The sequence below is a fragment of the Gymnogyps californianus genome, chromosome 1, assembly GCF_018139145.2.
Source record: "Gymnogyps californianus isolate 813 chromosome 1, ASM1813914v2, whole genome shotgun sequence".
In the NCBI taxonomy this organism is placed as follows: Eukaryota; Metazoa; Chordata; class Aves; order Accipitriformes; family Cathartidae; genus Gymnogyps; species Gymnogyps californianus.
This window is the reverse complement of record NC_059471.1, coordinates 127,681,873-127,699,559: the sequence shown is the minus strand read 5'-3', so window position 1 is coordinate 127,699,559 and position 17,687 is coordinate 127,681,873. Positions and strand designations below refer to the sequence as shown.

The window sequence follows — 17,687 nt, the reverse complement described above, 5'->3', positions numbered from 1 at the left end:
CTCTGCTATGCCCTGATTTCCCCTTTTCACGGTGCAGGAGCCCCGTGACGCTATAGGAAGCTGCGGACAGCAGAGCAAGGCATACGCTCCTGTTTGGACGTTTCACTAAGGCCGTGTGATCAATAGCTGATGAGCATCGCCTAATCATGCTGGATCAAGATCAGAGCCAGGTTTCTGGCTGGACCGAAAAGGGACGCTGACGAGTCCTTGGCTAACCCAAAAGGGAAAGAGGGAGCTCGGCGTCTGTTTCCTCAGCAGTCTCATCCTCCCGACTGATCTCAGTGCAAGACCCTGATGCAAGCTGTCAGAGCATTTGGCATTTCTGCAAGCATCAGCCAGAGAGCACTTCAGGCCCTCAGCACACATGTGGGGAGCAAGTCTCCTCTGGCAGGAGCCCTGTAACTGGAGACAGTCACTCCAGATACACGCCTCAGAGCGGGCAAAGAGCTGTCCGAGGGTTTCCTGACTAAGCTGTAAAGAAATGGAGGTTTTTTCCTAGGTCTGGTGGGATATAGGAAAACCCAGCACCATGGTGGTAGGCCTCAGTCTGAGGCTTTTTCTGTATTTTGAAGTTTTAAACTATGCTGGGACGTGGCTGGGATGGAGTTAACTTTGTTTATAGCAGCTCATATTGATACTGTTAAGAAGGTACCTCTGCTGGAATGGATGTGGACTGAAGTTGTTTATGCAGGTATACTGATCCCCAGAAGATGAGATGAGCAATAAATCATGCCAGTATAAGTTCTCTTATTCTGATATAGTTACATCCACCCTGGGAGAGTACTGGCATAACAATTACTATAATTTGGGGCTTGATTTCTGTTTTTTCTCTACAAACAGGAACCTACACTCTTAAACAGTCATTTTAACAGAAAGAAAACCCGTGTGAGACCAGCTGTGTGTCTGCTAGACATGAGAGCCCATGCAGCTAGCAGTCTTTTTAGGCTGGTGTATTTTTGATGAATTCCCTTGGGTTTCATTTTCCACGCATATCACATGGACTGAGAGACGAGGATGCTCACAGCACATGAGCAGTTCTGCACTGATAGTCATATTCACTGGTTGCAATTCTTTTTGCTTTCATTAAAAAGAGTTGATGGGAGAGAGAGTGAGATAGGAACGTTTCTGTACAAGGCACTGGGGAGTCCTCATCTAGAAAGCTGGGTACGAATTCTGGTCACGAAAGAAGAGTTCAGACTGGAGCAGGTGCTGAGAAGGGCTACTGGGATGTTTAGGGCAATGGAGAGTCTATCATACAAGAAGAAACAGGAGAGTTTGGCTTGTTGAGCCCAGCAAAATGAAGGCTGAGAGGGAATATGATTGCTCTCTGCAAACACGCTGGAAGATAAACACCCAGGAGAGAGAAGAGCTATTTAAGCTAAAGGATGGTGTTGGTGTGAGAAGGAATGGATATAAACCAGCCATGAATAAATCTAGACGTAGAATTAGGAAAAAAGTTTCTAATCAGCAGAGCAGAAAGACTTCGAACAGCCTGCCGTACGAAGCAGGGGGAGGGCACCCCCCACCAAACGCACTAGGCTTAAGTAGGAATGAAGTATGTCTCTGAAAAGGATTATAAGGTACAGCTGGCCGTGCCAGCAGAGACTAGGACTCCCTGACCCGGGAAGCCTGTCCTAGCCTCGTGCTCCCAAAGTGGCAATTTACTAAAGAGGACGAGCAAAAGTGCAGGCATCCTATCAGCCCTGCGCCGCCTCAACAGGGGGATGGCCCGAAATTGTCACCTGAGTGCTGAGATACCCAGGGAGCTGCACACAGGTGTGATGACCAAGGTCACAGAACAATATGGCTGAAAGAAAGCGTGGGCTGAACAGATGCGGCAGTTTCCCCCCTCCTGCCAGTTTTCCAGTGCAGGACTGGCTTTAAGCAGTAGTTTTCTAAATCCCTCCGAGGGCCTGTGTTATCATGCTGGCAGCGGTGGTTCAGGAGCTATTTATGCCACATTTTGGGAATCCATCCTGCTTTGGCACAGCATTCGCTTTCAAACAGTGACCCTGCTTGTGGGTCATGGCACATCAGGAGAGGAGCAGCAGCTGGACCAGGCTGGGGAAAGAGAGGGGCAGTGGCAGCAGGGAGAAGAAGAAGTTTGAGCAACACCTCATGCCCATGTGTATTGAAATTCAGTAAAATGAGGCTTTTGGTGCTTGGCTGAAAGGAGATTTCAGACGCTCGGCTGATGCAGTCTCCCACTGCTGTCCACGTAGGGTGCCCTTGCCTTCGCAGAGATGAAGATATGTTCAGCTGTAGCTGTCTTCTGTAGCATCTCCTGCTGAGGAGAGCCTGATCCGGAGCAGTAGGAACCACCCAGGGCCAACAGCTCCTACATTACTCCTCTACACTGTGTGCTCCTATGTGTTCTGACAGTGTACTCCTCTGGTGGGGACTCTGCACCAGGGAAAGGGAGCTGGCTGCTGCAGCAGCAGCGCTGCGTTGCTCTTGAAATGCTGGCAGGGTCCGGCACTGCAGTGGCGTTGCGGGGTCTGGCTGGACTCTTCCCCTGAGCACCCTGCCTGGGAGGGTCAGGGCTGGTACGCCCATGGCCTGTCCTTAGCCCTTGCTGCCCACGTCCCTGCTGGGGCATAGCGGAGGGGCTGGGCTCTTACTGCCCCCCCGAGTTGACCATCACAGTGTTTGAGTCCTTGCTTGCAACCCAGGGAAGGGCTGAAGAGCATGAGAAGACAAGACGAAACAGCGCGAGCATGATTTGCTCTTGAGCTTTCCTCACAAGGCTGCAAGCGGGATTGTATTTAACTACCGCATTAGCTTTCCAGGATGATACTTTGCAACACAATGGAGAATTTGTCTTGCACGTTCAGAGCTGACAGCCGGGAGCTGACGTTGCTTTGTGCCGAACAGGCCGTGTTTGATCCCTCTCTCTTTTCCCTCTTGCCATTTTGCTGCTGGGGGTAGAGGGCAGCGGGGGAAGTTGTTAGATGGATCCTGCGAGTGTGTGTGAAGTGAGAAGATTAGAGCAGGCTCATCACAGAGCCGAGGGGAAGGCAGGAGATCTGATCCAGGGCGGGTTGTGACATCATCTGGCAGAAGGGGGTCGTGTCCCTCAGCAAGTGCAATGGGGTGGGTTTCAGGTGCTTAATTGCGTGTGCAGCAGACTGCTGAGTTTTGGCCTGCTGCACAGAGATTGTCCTACAGAAGAGATGATCAAAGGGTTAACGGAGAAAAGATGATTAAAGAGGAGTGTGGGAATTATGATACAGAGCTGTCGCCACAACGTGCTTTGGAGAAAGAGGGCAGAAAATGCAGTTCAAAACCACACTATTTATTTATTTCCCCCCCAAATGAGGTAAGAGCTGTCGCTTGCTGGTGAAGCAGCACGCTGTATTTCATTAATCCTAGCAGCTTGCCTCTCCTCACTAGCAGGGCTCTGGCAGAGAACTGTGGGATTGGGTCTGCTGTAAAAAAATATATTTATTTGGAATTACAACAACAATAAAAAAAACCCAAACAATTATTCTGGGTTCAAGGCAACCCAATATATCATCGATAATGCTGTAAAATCCCCGCCATGTTAAAGTAATCATTTAAACAGCAGCTTCACCAGGTTCTACAGGGCTTCCTTTCTGCCTCTTCATCAGTGTAGGCTCTGAATATCATCCACCCCTTCTGAAAACCATTGAACTTACCCTGAAAAGACCCCTCCAAAGGCAATAAAATACCCCCACTCCATCTCTGTAGCCCAGGGCCGTAGCTGCTGTGCTGCTTTCTCTGAGGCAGAACAGGAAGCGCTCTGGTGAGCACCCAGCTCTTGTGCAATCTTCTCCTCCTCCTCCTCCTCATCCCTTGCAGCCCCCACCCTGGCAGTGGTGCATCCAGCCCAGGGAGCCCGTGCTAGGGCTTTCCGACCAAATGCCGCCTCTCAGCATCATGCGCGTCTGTTCACCGGAGGGAAGGGAAGGCAGAAAGCTTAGGGCCGAGAGCTGCTGGAGTGACAGGCACAACATCAACTGCGATGAGTGTTACAGCAACACACTAGGTAATCAATGCACTGCACGGCGGTGCCTCGGCAGGAGGAGGAGCAGGAGTCGCTGGGGCTAGGAGTCAGGCACCAAGACCCGAGCGAGGCAGAGTGGGCAGTGAGACCTCCAGCCTCGGTGTTCGCCAGGAGAGGAGATGCGGATGCCTGAGCCTTCCTCTCCTTTTCTTTTCTTGCTTTCCCGCCTATCAACAGGAATAAGCCCAAATGCTTTCAAGAAGGGGAAAAAAAAAAGATCTTCTCTACCCAGATGGAGTTTACCTCGGAGCCTATAAAGGCAGGTTTGCAGGAGCGCTGCTTTGGCCCAGCACTGTGTGTTAGGCCAGCGGGCGTGGGAGGAGAGAGGACGAGCAGCAGAGCCCACTCCTGGTTCCTGCCCTCCCCCTGCCTGCGGGCTGCCAGATGTCTCCTCCCGGCCTGAAATCCAGGGACCAGGAACGGTGGTGGGCAGACCTCCCTCCTGTTCGAGGCGATGGTTCCTGCTGGAGGTCCCAAAGCATTCTCCTGCGGCGAAAGTGTTACCCCCTCCCCTCCCTCCTGCGGCACAGCTCAGCCCCGTCGTCTGCATTTGCGCATGGGGAAACTGAGGCTGAGGGAGGCACGCAAGGACGGCCCAGGTTCCTTCCTCCACGTCCAGTTTCCAGCCATCCTCTCCTGGCTGGTTGTTATGCGGTTGTTGGCCACTGTGTGAGAACTGGAAGCACATCTGAAGCAGCTAAAAATGGTGCCGTTGCTAAAAAACCTCAGGTGCCAAGCTTTGCTATGTTTGTTTACAAGAGGGCAAGGAGGGCTAAAGGGGCATGGCAGCAAGATTTTTTGTCCTTCTGTGTCTATGGTTTGAATTGGTGCTAAGATCAATAGTTCCTGAGTCCCTGCGGTGATTGTGCAAGGCATGACCATCACCACTAGCTGGTCCTCTCGTTAGCTGCATCAGAGATGTCAAGAAATTAAACCTGAAACCGTAAGGAAAAGCAAAATGGATGAATCGCAAATCGTTTATTAGTGTTCGCTGACGCTGATGGTAATGCTTTCAATAAGCCTAATGGAAAGCGTTTGACTCTCTCTGTGAACTTGATTATTGATTATTAGTGAACGATAAGAGTCATTTGATATCTTGCTGATGCCATGCTCCTATTGCATTGCAGTTAAAATGTCAATTAACGTGCCATTTAATATTCTATTAGTATTGAATTAGCACTTATTACACTGTGAAAATCATCACCATAAATCCTTATTAAAGCATGATCCATACAGCTGGGTGGCATCTTTGGCAGACTAAGAGGGTGCGTGTGTGCAGACGGACATACTGAGATGCATCATCCACGCAGATGCATGTTCAGAGCGCAACAGGACTTGGAATTTCCACATTTGTACATTGATTTTCCCTGACAGTTTGAGAGGATCAGGTGTGCTGAACAGAGCAGCTCAAATCCGTTTCACTTACTCTTCCCATTTTCCTCCTTTCCCTCTCCTTCTCCCTCCTCCTTGCTTTATTTTGGTAGCACTTGCTAACTTATTTCAGGGGCACGTGCAAGGTTGTCTGACTGTAGCTATTGACTACCGTCCTAGGGCTGACCTCAGGGGGTGTAGGACAGGTTATGACGCATGTTTTCTCTTTGGCAGAGAGGAGGGAGGGTCCATGAGTGAGTGTCCCTTTGGGAGCGAGAGGACGAGGCTTTGCTCCGACCGTGCCGCTGAGCTGTTACTGACCCAAGGGACGTGGCAGGGGCATCTTTGCTACCTCCAAGAAGAGGCGTGTAATGACTAGGTGCGGGGCAGAGCCATGGGGTGCTGCGCTGTATCTCGTAGTGCTGCAGTGTAGGTCCGGAAAGCAGCCCAGTGGGGCTGGTGCAGTGCGCTGGATCTGCTGGTGCCCAGCAGCACTGATAGGTGTGCTGGGGGATTTTCAGAAGTGACTGAGAAACTTCAGCTCCCACTGACTTCAGCTTCAGCTGTTAATCTGCTTACCTTCTCACCGCCATCCCCCGCAGGATTTTCACAAATCCAAAATGTGCAGAGAGGGGCTTTGAACACCTTTGAAAAAGACCTAACCCCCGATTCTCTGTGCCGTTACGTCTCTACACAGAAATGTGTGTGCAAGAAGGCTGGTGACCCTACGGCAGCTGGCTCTGGAGACAGTCTGTGTGTCCCTACAGGACTACTGCTCCCAGCCCTAGGGCACAGTGCCCTCCCTGGGTCCTTGCTTCCAGCTCCCGTCGCAGGTGATTACAGCCCGGGGTGGCCAACTGCACTGGGGCACCGCCACATTGCAGTGGTGCTGGTTTCTACATGTAAGTGGCTGCTCATGGATTCCCCTGCCCCTTTCTTTTTTACAAAAAGCAGCTTTTTAAAAACAACACAGATCACAGCTGAGAGCTCACCTCAGGGCAAGTGCCTGTCTGGCCAGGGGGGTGGTCTCTGGCCTGAGGAGCAAACCCTCGCTCCCCTTCCTTGGCTGGATGGCAGTGGTGCTGGCTGGGGTCTGCTGGGCTGCTCTCTAAAGCAAATGTTTGTCGGATCAGACAGAGCTGCTTCCAGCTTGGCCAGCAGTGTGGCATGCCTCCCATCGAGAACTACACAGCCTGGCTTTCCTCCTGCCCACAAGTAGCCCCAGAACAGCTCGGAGAGCATCCATGGGCAAGCCAAAAGGGAGTGGGTAAGAGGTGCCGGCCATAATGGTAGGGACACGTTGCAAGGGATGGCAGCTGCAGCGCAGCATGAATGAAATGCATTCAAATAGAGGAACTTGGAAAATGTCTGACCTGTGCTAAGAGGCTGTATGAAATCCTACTGTCAAATATTTGTCTTATCTTGAAGCAATAATCTTTATCCTCTCTCTTTTCTTTCAAATACAACACATGCGTAAATAGTGGTGGGGAGTGGTGCTGGGTTATTTGGATGCCAGGAGGCTGTGGGCAGAGCTCTGAGAGGTGAAGGAGCAACAGCTCTGGAGACTGAGCTTCCCTATTTATTCACAGAGCAAACATGGTGTGAGCTGCTGCAGGGCAAACCCTCTCAGCCTGTCTGAGCCTGGCCCTGGTGGGTATGGCTGCCAGGGTGAAAGAGGAGTTTTGTCCCTATGTCTTCTTCAGCCCTGGACCTCTTGAATGGGACACAGCTGAGAGCGAGCAGGACGTGCTTCCTCATTGACATCTCCTCATCTCTTCTGTGCAAGCCACCTTCTGGAGGTGGGAGGTGGTACAGAGCAGGTGCCTTGGCCAAAACCGCATTTGTCTTTGCAGCACCTTCTCCACTCTGTCAAGGAGCAAAATGCTTGTTGTGCAGTTGCAACAGGGTTAGTCTGTCCTCTGCCTTGCAACGGTTGGCAGTCGGGGCTATGGCAGTTGCTGGTCCTGCTGCTGCTCCTCTGCCTGCCGTCCCTAGCTGTCATTCCTCCTCTCCTGTCTCACCTGGGATGTTCACCAGGACATGCTGCGTGTGTCACAGGGATGGCAGTGACACTCCCGCAGCCTCTCCTTTTCAGCCTGAAATCTGCACTTGCCTGCACAAGCGGGCAGATGTGCATCGGCAAGGGTGTGTGTGTGTTAGGAGGGTGGTGTTTGAGGAGTGCATCCCTCTTTCCACAAAGCCATCTTTTGTCAGAGGGATGGAGAGGGGAGATAGATACACTATAGGTCCCTCCCCTTGTGCTGCTGAAACTGAGGGATGGAGCAGCTGTGCCCGGAGCTGTCAAAGCTGGAGCCCTGAACCTTTGCCCTCCAGGCTGGCAGGGGGCTGGGAATGTAACTCTTGTATGCTTAACTTTTGAAGGTGAGGGAGAAGCATGGGAAGAACTCCTTCTGACCTTTCCCATTGGCAGGGTGAGAAGGGATTTGGTGACCAGGATCTCTTGTGGCCTTCCAAAGTCTTTTTTGGTGCAGGTGTAGGCCACAGACAAAAGGAAGAGAGAACAGGAGGCATGGCCGCCCCAAATCCCATGGTTTCATGAACCAAAGGTTCCTGACACCCTTCAAAAAATCATTGTGAAATACATGGCCATGGGGCAGCAATGTTGAGGAGATGCTGTGGTTCACTGGCAAGGCAGGAGTGTGCTATGGAGTTTCTGAGCAAAGTAGTAAAGGGAAAGGACAAAATGGAGATGATGGAGAGATTTATTAATCTCCCTCTCACCTTTCTCATTCTGTGCAGGTGTTATGTAGAAGACAGAAGCTCCAAGGTGGCCTGGTTAAACCGTTCCGGCATCATTTTTGCTGGAGAGGACAAGTGGTCCCTGGACCCTCGAGTAGAGCTGGAGAAGAGAAACCCCCTGGAATACAGCCTGCGGATCCAGAAAGTGGATGTCTACGATGAGGGGTCCTATACGTGTTCAGTGCAGACACAGCATCACCCCAAGACTTCCCAGGTTTATTTGATTGTGCAAGGTAAGCAACATGCCTGAGAAGAGAACAAAGAGCAAAAGACACGGTGGAGGGATCTGTATCTTTCTTTGATAAACCCCAGAGTCAGTAGCCTGTGTATCCCTTATATTTACAACAGTAGCCAGCAGAACTATCCCCTTCCACTGTGGCACGGCATGGCTTTACTCTGCTGTCAGTCTGTCCTTTCAAAAGCAGTGACAGAGCAGGGGACACCAATGATGCTAAGATGTATTCTAGTATAATGCAAACCTGGCTCCTGGCTCTGGTTGTTCTGGCACTGAGGGGAAAGCATTTGTTTATAATGACACTTGTCAGAACATCGTGCTTGCCTCATCTCTTCCCAGACAGCCCTCTGGTTTCTTTGCCTCCTCCTTCCTCAGATTTCCTTTCTTTTTTCTTGTGTCAACAAGCTACTGTGCTGTGTTTTTTGGCCTTCTGTTGTCAACTCTCTGCAAGGGTGGGGAATTAATTTTCCTGGGTGTTTTTCTGTGCTGGGTCATTGTTTTGCAGGGCACGCTGCCACTAGGCATGCGTGAAACCTGGTACCTGAGGTAGCTGCCGTGTACCTTATGTTGCCCTCTCCTTTTTTAGCTAGTCTCCTCCTGTGTGTGTTATAGGGAACTGGAAGCTTGGTGATCTGAACCAGCATTGTCCTATCTGTCTGCCTGCATTCATGGTCTAACAGAGAGTAAACATATTAAGGAGTTCAGCAGTTACTGGTAAGGGCATTATGGAGTTTACTTGTTCCATCCTGTCCAGACCAGAATACCAAATGAGCAAGTTTACTCAGTTTTGTTTCATTTTGCTTTTAATCAAATCACACCATTCTGTCTATCTGCCTATTTATCTAAAATATTTATAGAGCAGCTTAGATAGGTATGTATGAATGTGTTCGATACATATTACAGATATGTTCAGCTTCTACATTATCACTCAGGCAGGAGTTGGTTATTTCTCCTGATTTGTCTAGTAACCCAAAAGGCTGCAGATTTTATTTCCCCCAGCGTTTGAATCACTCTGGATATAAAGGCATGCGTGGAGGGACTCTTCCTCTTGCTGATATTACTTTGCAAGCTGGGGGCTAACTAGCATACCGAGTGTTTATCTATCTGCAAGGTGAAGTCCAGATGTATGGTCAGAGGTGATGCTGTACATGTGAGTGTAGTGAGACAGAAGGCTCCTGGTTTGTCTTCTTGCGCAAAATCCTCCCCCAGCAGCGAAGAGCGGCACATGCCAGCAGCCAGAGCAGCTCTCCCGGCTTGTGTGAGTGTTTGCTGGAGTGCGCCCGGCGTGAAATGCACTCGCCAGCCCTGGAGGTGTCCCCTGCCTCGCTGCTCACTATAGCGGTGCATAGCTAACCGGCTGTAGGTGGTTTATTGCTGGTAAAATCTCACAGCATACAATTTCCATTTACCTGTCAAGAGAAATATAGGTACAAATGAATTTTAGAGCCACGCACATGTATTATTAATTTTATTTGTGCCTATTAGATACGGGCCTAAGCAGCGAAATTGAGTTCTCTAGCTTAGCTTTCACCTAAATGTGTGGGTGTCCAGCTCTGAACTACTGCCACCTTTCTGAGGATGAGAAAATCCAGGTTTTGGCACACCTAAACTCTGGATGCCTGTAAACAAGGTATCTGTGGATAATCTTTGTTCTAATGCCTGCCACAGATTTTGCAAAAGACCTACTGCAATATCATGCTTACTTTTAAAGCCTCAGGTCCTGTAATCCTGTAATTAGATGAAACTCATAGCTTTGATTTTTCTAAAACTAAATTTCATCTGGTAAAAAAAAAAACAAGCAGAATATAGATACAAAATCCTTTACAATTTGGAAGAGTTAGACTCATCATTTTATACCATGTTTTTATTAGTTTAAAACTAATAAATAATTCATTTTAAATAATCCTAACTAATAAAACTAATTCATTAGAAAATAGTATATGTTAGAAAATAATCACTTTCCTCTCTGATGATCATTTTCTCATATTGATTATTCTTATTCTCAGATTTGCAGGTTGTCTGCCTGAAAAATAGTCTGCCGCTAGTGCAAATGAAAGGAGTTTGGATATTGAGTCATGCAAAGCTTTTTAGTTTTATTTATTTAATGTAGTTTATTTACTTCTCTTGTTTTTGTGTTCATAAATTATAAACATCGGGTATGTGAAGCTCTGGGCATCCCAACTATAAAAAATAAAATAAAAAAAAAATACAGCTCCTGAAAAATTAAATAACAGGGTGGTCAACTGATCTGCGTGGTAATCTGGCAGGAGGATTTCTGGAATGATGGTCAGTGATTCCCTTCGAACAAGCCCAGGGAAACCAAAACAAGCCAGGGTCAGAGACTCCTTGCTAGCTTTGCACACACTGGTGATGCCTGGCTTTGTCAGTGAAAGATCCTGCAATGATAGCTGCTCACGCCCTGGAGGCAATAGGGTGCCTTAGGGCCATGCCCAGGCTTCCCGTTCTGCTCAGTTAGTGCTGTCACGGGTATTTCTGCTCCCCACTTCGCTGTATACCAAAGACAAGTCCTTAATCTCCCCCGGTTCAACTCCCTCATCTATATAGCCACTGTGAAAACCCAGCCCCTGTTACCCCTAGAAACAAATGGGATAGCTATATCTGAGACTAACAAACAGGTAGGCAGATACTGGAGTGGTGCTGGAGCCCTTATAACTAGGGAAGACCACTTCCATATCCACAATGCCAGCTGACATAGATGGGCTTTGGTGTATCCTAAGGGTTCACTGCGTTTAGATCACTGCAGGCTAATGGAGTTGCATTCTAGGAGCAGGTCCTTTCCTCCCTTGAGAAAATCAGCTTTCCCTGGGGTGAGCTCTGCTCGGTGAACTCTGCTGGCCAGAGCTGCAGGAGTATATCACAGAAAGAGGGACATCACCTCTCTAATGCGTATGCCCATGTCCTTCAGTATTTCCAAGGGAACAGCCAATTCTGCCTTGTCAGCCAGCACCAGTCTCTGCGTAGTCAGTCTACTCAGTCTGCTCCTTTCCTCTCTTAAGTATGTATGTCCACTGATAGGATCGCTCTCAGCTGGGGCATATTGCAGAGGTCTAAAAGGGGGGTAATGAAACGACACTTAAGAAAAAAACCCACAACTTGGTAGGCAGCTAAAAGTAGAAAAAGTCCTCTTCATAAGTCTTCCCTTCTTTTCAAACTTAAAGCCAACTCTGCTCATAGAAGTAGACATTCACTGCCAAAAGATTAATTAGTATAACTCTGGCCATCTCTTCTGTCTTTCTGATTCTGCAGCACTGCTTGCAGGGTGGGTTGGACTGGAGGCAGCTGTCTCTGCCCAGCTCAGTTGCTACCAGATGCTGGTACTGCACTCTCTGCAGTGGGGTGAACGCATGAAGAGGCTGCTCTGAACCACCACCTCACTCAAAGCATTTCATGCTGCTTCAATTGGGGTGTAATGCCTATTAGCGAATCTTTCTGTTTACGACTCCAGATATTTCTGTTGGTATCTGATCAGAGGAGCAAAGAGCTGGAAGGACCCACAAGAGGTGGTCTGGTCCTTCCCCATGCAGTGAGACAAGATCAACTATACAGTGGCTGCCCCTAACGTATTTTTTGAAGACACCCTGTGCCTGCATAGCCAGTGCATGGCCATTATTTCACTCTCCTTGCACTTGGAAAGCTTTTATTAACATAGAATCCAAATTGATTTTGCTGCCAATTATTTCTGGTCCTTCCAAGACACACAGTGGTAATTTCTCCTTCTCTTCCTCAAGACTACCATTTATCTGCTAGAAGCCCATTAATGCCTGTGTCTCAGACCTCTCTAGTCCATCTTAACAGGCTCACTACTTCTCACAGGTCGTGTTTTCCAACCCTTATGTCATATGTATTTCACTACTGTCTGATTTGTCTACATGTTTCCGTAAGTGTAGTGTCCAAAACCAAAGCAAGAGTTCCCATTTAGGACTCAGTTGTGCAGATAAAATTACCAGCCGTGTTTTGCATATCATGCTTCACTTACCTAACCCTAGAATGAGATGAGATTTACCTTTTTTATAAAAGCGCCTCATTGCTTTCGCTTATTCAGTCTCTCTGCTGCTTTCTAACCCTCTGTTACTCATCCGCAGCACTGTTTGCAGCTCATTCCCCACTTCTGTATTTGAGCATTAATTGTTTTTTCCCCCCTTCCTGAGCATAGCGCTTTGTGCTCACTGTTGTTGGATGCCATCTGGTTGGTTTCTCCATGGAGACCACTTCTTCAGTTTACTTATGAACCTGGTCTCCAAAGCACTTGCAACTGCCCCCAACTTGGTGTCATTGACAAAAGTCAGGTGCCTTCTTTCTGTTCCATCATGAAGGTGTTAATTAAAGTATTGATGAGATCAGGGCACAAAAGCGGACTGTGGTAGCAATCCACTAAAACCTCCATCTCTGGTGGATAGTGATCTGTTGATTGCAGCTCTTTGAAGCATCCTGATGGTGATTTAATATCCACCATATTCTCTTAGCTTGTTCAAGAGACTGTCAGGCCTTCTGAAGTCAAGATGTATCACATCGTCACGCATACTGCTCCTGCATTATTTGCTATGCCAGATATCCTACCAAAAAAGGGAATGAGGCTGGGGTGACATGATATGTGCTTGCCAAAAGTACATTGCTTATTTTTTCCTTTACTGTATTATTATCCTCTAGGTGCTTATAAATGGGGTGTTTAATTGTTTGTTCCAGTATGTTGAGTGACTTGCTCCAGGAGAATGAGTCGTAAGGGGAACATGGTGGCTGCTCCTTTCCCAGCGTTACCTTGGGTTCTTGTTCTTTTAGGGCTATATCCTCAAGCCCTTCTCAGGCATTAAAGATCAGCAGAGAAATCCCTATAGGCCTTATTTGTCTCATCAGGGTCACAGGCACAAAGGCACAGAGATCTTAGCAGACATGGAGTTTAAAAATTTCTGCAATAAAGACTTAGGCCTGTCCAAGTCAGGCTAAAGGAATAACTCTTTCAACTAGGAGCAAGCAGATGGTTGCTGTATTTGCTGTCCAGAGCCTTTACAGCAAGGCATCATTGTGAATGGAGATGGCTGGGAACTTTTCAGTGAAACTAAAACATTTCACTAGTTTTGGCTTTGATTAAAAGTTAATCAGGAAAGTTTTACAGGTCTGAGGTGCTTTTTCTGGTCAAAATTGGGAAGAGAAAAAGGCATAGCATTGCCACAGCCTATCTAAAAGCTAGAGCATTCAACTGAGGTATGCAGAACTCACATTCACATTTTTGCTCAGAGCCTGGGACTCCTGCAGGCTCACTAACGTTGCTTGTGATTTCCAGTTATTGGCTATTCAAAGAATGTGGGCTCTCCCTTGTTTTAGTGTTTATTTCATGAAAAAAAATCAAAAGGGCTTTGTCATTTTGGCAAAACAAAAACAAATTTGGAAACATCAGCAGCAAATTTTCGCAAAGAGGAATTCTTTACTGCCCAGCCCTAATCACAAACTCAAAGTCAAATGTATAGCAGCTAAAGGCCAAATCCTACAGTTTTCTTTCAAACCGATAGGTATTAGTGTGTGAAAAGAACCACAGGGTGTAGCCTTTCTCCTTTATGCATTGCCTTGTAGAGCTCCTTGCTTGCAAAGATTCAGACTGACCATTCATTGTTTCAAAGTGGTATAAAGATGTATTTGTTGTTGCTGGGATTTAACCATAGAAAATTTATTATTAACTCTGTGGTAGATTAGCTGTGCCCCTTCTCAGTCCACTCCCCTGAAATTAAAGGACTTTGTGCTGGTGACTAGTAAAGCACTGCAGAGAGTAATCCTTTACCCAGAAAGGCAGCTGAAGCCAGCCAGGCTTCCCCTGTGTAAGCACTGCTCTGCCAACAAGCCCCTCGGTAAGAGCTGGGTCTAGGGCTGAGGAGGGAGGGTGTTGTCCACTAGCCGCTCAGCCCTTGCCCTGATTGCTGAGGACAGCGATAGGGAAAGATTATGCTTTAGACTTCGGGACTGTGAGAAGGGTTTCTGAGCAGAACTGGAGCAAGGCACATGAGTGTGTTTTATAGGAGCCTGAAGTCAGATATCAGGTGGAGGTAACTTCTGCTGGTCACCAGCCTGAGACCTGAGCCAATGAGCCAGAGTGGCGTTCATCCGACCAAATGTAGCTGTTACCACTGGAGTGGGTCACCTTGGACTCCCTTTGTCGTTAGTGAGGAGAAGCAGGCTCTTCTCAGACACAGTCCAGCTCATCCTGAAGTAGCCATCCAAAATTCATCAGATGAATTGGCCAGTGGAAATGTCAGCGTCTCTCCACTGGCTGTAGAAGGGAGCCCAGGGTGAGCAGTCCATATGGTGCCATGCATCCTTTTAATCTTTCCAGACCCCTTTCTGTCATTCTCCACTGGAGTTTATTCCCTGCCAGAATACAGGGTTGGTGGCCGTCAGTGCTTGCAGCGGGTTGCTGGGAGCCCAGCGCCGGGCTGGTTTTGAGCACAGCAGAGCTGTGGTGGGAGCCCGTCTTGCCTCGGCATGCCTGGCCTTCCCACCTCTTCGGCCAGCGCTGGAAGCAGAGCGGTTTGAAGAGAGCTGAAGCTATTTTTCCTTTGCTAGCCAGACAATAAGGATGTTGGAGTCAGATGCTGTTCTCTGAGAGATGTTTGCTTCCCCGCTTTGTGGGCGCAGAGCCCAGAATTTGGAGGGATCTTTCTGAGCACTAACACTGTAGCATTTTCAATTCCACGGAGTCTGCAGTAGGTAAGAACGAGCACAGACCACTTTGTCTTTTTCAGGACATAGCCCCAGTGGGAAAATGACAGCGAATTTGGCATGCTGTTGCAAAGAATAATGAGATAACATGGGAGTATGAATTTTCTGGGAGGAAGAAAAAAGATCATTTTACTGGGGGCGGTGGGGGAGAAGAAGAAAAGATTGGAGGGAGGAGATAAATTCAGATTACTACAGGGACTGGGAGAGACAGGACCAGTGTGCTCAGAAGGAAGTGACAGCGGATCAGTTTGATGGGGAAAATAAGCTGAGAGAGCAGGGAATCATCTTGGGGAACTGAAACACGGTAGATCTTGCTGCTCCCCTTCTGCTGTTACCATGGACCGTAATTTCCTACCAGCAAAATAATTCCAGAATTTCAGGCACACAGTAGTATTGGTGGCAATCTTTCTAGGTTTTCTGTGCTGGTTTGTTTTGCCTAAACTCATAAATTGCAGTAAACTGCACCTGGTGTTTCATAGGTTACCAAGGAACTTCCTGCCGCTCCCCATCTAGTATTTTTATGGCCTCCCCATAGTGTCCTGATGCCTCTTAACTTCTGTTTCCCTATCTCCAGGCATGGCTGGAATGTTACTATGCACCATAGGTTTGGCTCTGTTATATAGGTTGGATCTCAGCACTTCTTAGTGCATAAATCAGGAGTTTTTTCTGGAAATATTTTGGTGCTTGCTCTGCAGGTGCAGGCAGGAGACAAAAACAGAATACTTCAAAAAGTGCTTACTCATTTTGGAGAAAGGAGTATTGCATAAAATACGTGGAAAGCTTTCCTATGGCTGGGAGGAAGGATCTTGATGTGATAATCCAGCTCCTTAGTGATATAAATCAGCTTAGCTTGAGTGGTCTCTTCAGAGCAGTATCAGCTGATTTTGTGTGATTTTGTCTGATCAGCTGATTCTAGATTCAGACCAGTGCTGTGAAAGATTTTGCCTTGTTATTTCTCGGTCTGATTGGCTCAGTCTACTGTCCCAAGTCTTAGCCTGGACTGTAAGACAGTGGAGTAGGGACAGTATTTTGCTCTCAACTTCAAACACAGCAAGAACCTAGTCCCACCACCAAGACTGCTAACCCTTGAGAGAGCGCAAATAACCATTAATTGTAAAGCCAAGTGTGTTCCTGCTCGCGCTGCTGAAAAAGCAGTGGCCGTGGTAGCGCAACAGAGTTGCCTTGACCTGTTGCAAGCCTTGAAATTTGACCCTATTTGCCCACAACAGGATATAGCCCCCTGGACATCCTAAATCATAGATTCCCATTGCCTGCTCCCTCCATGATGGCCACTGTCTTGTCAGTAGCGAGTGAACAATTTTTTTGCCACACCCTCTTGTGAACTTTTTGCAGGAAAAAAGTGCTAGTATAGTCACGAATAAATCTCTTATTCATTTTACATAGCAGGCCTGTAACTGCTTAGTAGCTTGAAAATGAGCAAAAATGTGTTTTAAAAAAATTCTCAAAAAGATCTGATCTGAAGCTTTGGATTTCTATCCCAAAATAATGAGAAAAGATATATAGCTAGTCTCCACTAGAAACTTTAGGATCAGCTTGTCTTTTTACTTGCAATACGGATGAAAGCTAAGGTTAATCATGCTCCACATTCTCCGTCTCAGATCAACCGTTTCCGTAGCTTTACTGCCAGGTTGAGGTTCACTCAATTGAGCTTTTATTATATCCAAACCTTAGAGATACTGGGAGTAGCGTGGCTTCCTAAGGAAACAAAGTGTGCACGGGTTTATTTGTATGGTTATGCTGTTTGCCTGCCCTTCTGCTTGGCAGTCCTCTGCTCAGCTCGCTCCAGCAGCCCTCATACCTGCCATGACCTTGCCCCGACAAGAGCTCCTGCCCCTCAAATTCTCACTAGTGGACCCCAGTCTCCTCCTGCATCCCTTACCAATGGGATGCATAAAAGGCTGTACGGTTGCAGGCTGGTTTGGAGCCACACACATGCCAGCTGGCGGGTGCCACCTTGACTAAAACTGGTCAAGAGCTTTGAAGATTTTCCGAGGTATGAGGCATCAGGACCTAGGACACGTAGCTGCAGTAAACCAGGCCTTGCTAATTCCAGCGTTCGTGGAACAGTGTGTTCCTTTTGTCTGTTTTTCTTATTTCACTCGTGCCAGTTGAGTCGATACTGCTAATCTGCCATGCTCAAAACTCCATATGGGATGAAATTCCAGATTCCTGGGGTCCACCAGCTCATGTTCTATGTTTTTGGCTGCTGTGTTACTGTCTGCACTCATCATAGCTGTATGTTAGTGGATGAGAACCTGGATCAAAATCTTGATTCCACTGAAATTAAAGGAATTTTGCTTCATTGGAGCCAAGATTTCATCTGAAATTGGAATTGGCTAGAAACAGATTGTAAAATAAACCTAAATTGAGCCAGCAGTTCAAAAACAACATCAAGACTTGTAGAAAGAAGGAAATTTATTTCCTACTTTAAAAGCTTCCCATTTTAGTATTTAATATGAATTAATTACAGAAGGAAAGAAATTGGCATTTCAGGAAAGGGATCAAGGAGATAGTATTTCTAAAATGAGACTGTCCTTTTAAAAGTGA

General features: G+C 47.5%; 1 protein-coding gene across 3 annotated transcripts in view; it reads left to right on the top strand.

The window, feature by feature from the left end:
* Nucleotides 1-17,687, top strand: part of LSAMP (limbic system associated membrane protein) — a 1,011,998-nt gene that overhangs the window by 839,364 nt on the left and 154,947 nt on the right. For all 3 annotated transcript variants that reach the window (XM_050905213.1, XM_050905195.1, XM_050905204.1), the window contains one exon: nt 8,159-8,391. In XM_050905213.1, the coding sequence (XP_050761170.1) occupies nt 8,159-8,391 (233 nt within the window). The remainder of the gene's footprint in view (nt 1-8,158; nt 8,392-17,687) is intronic.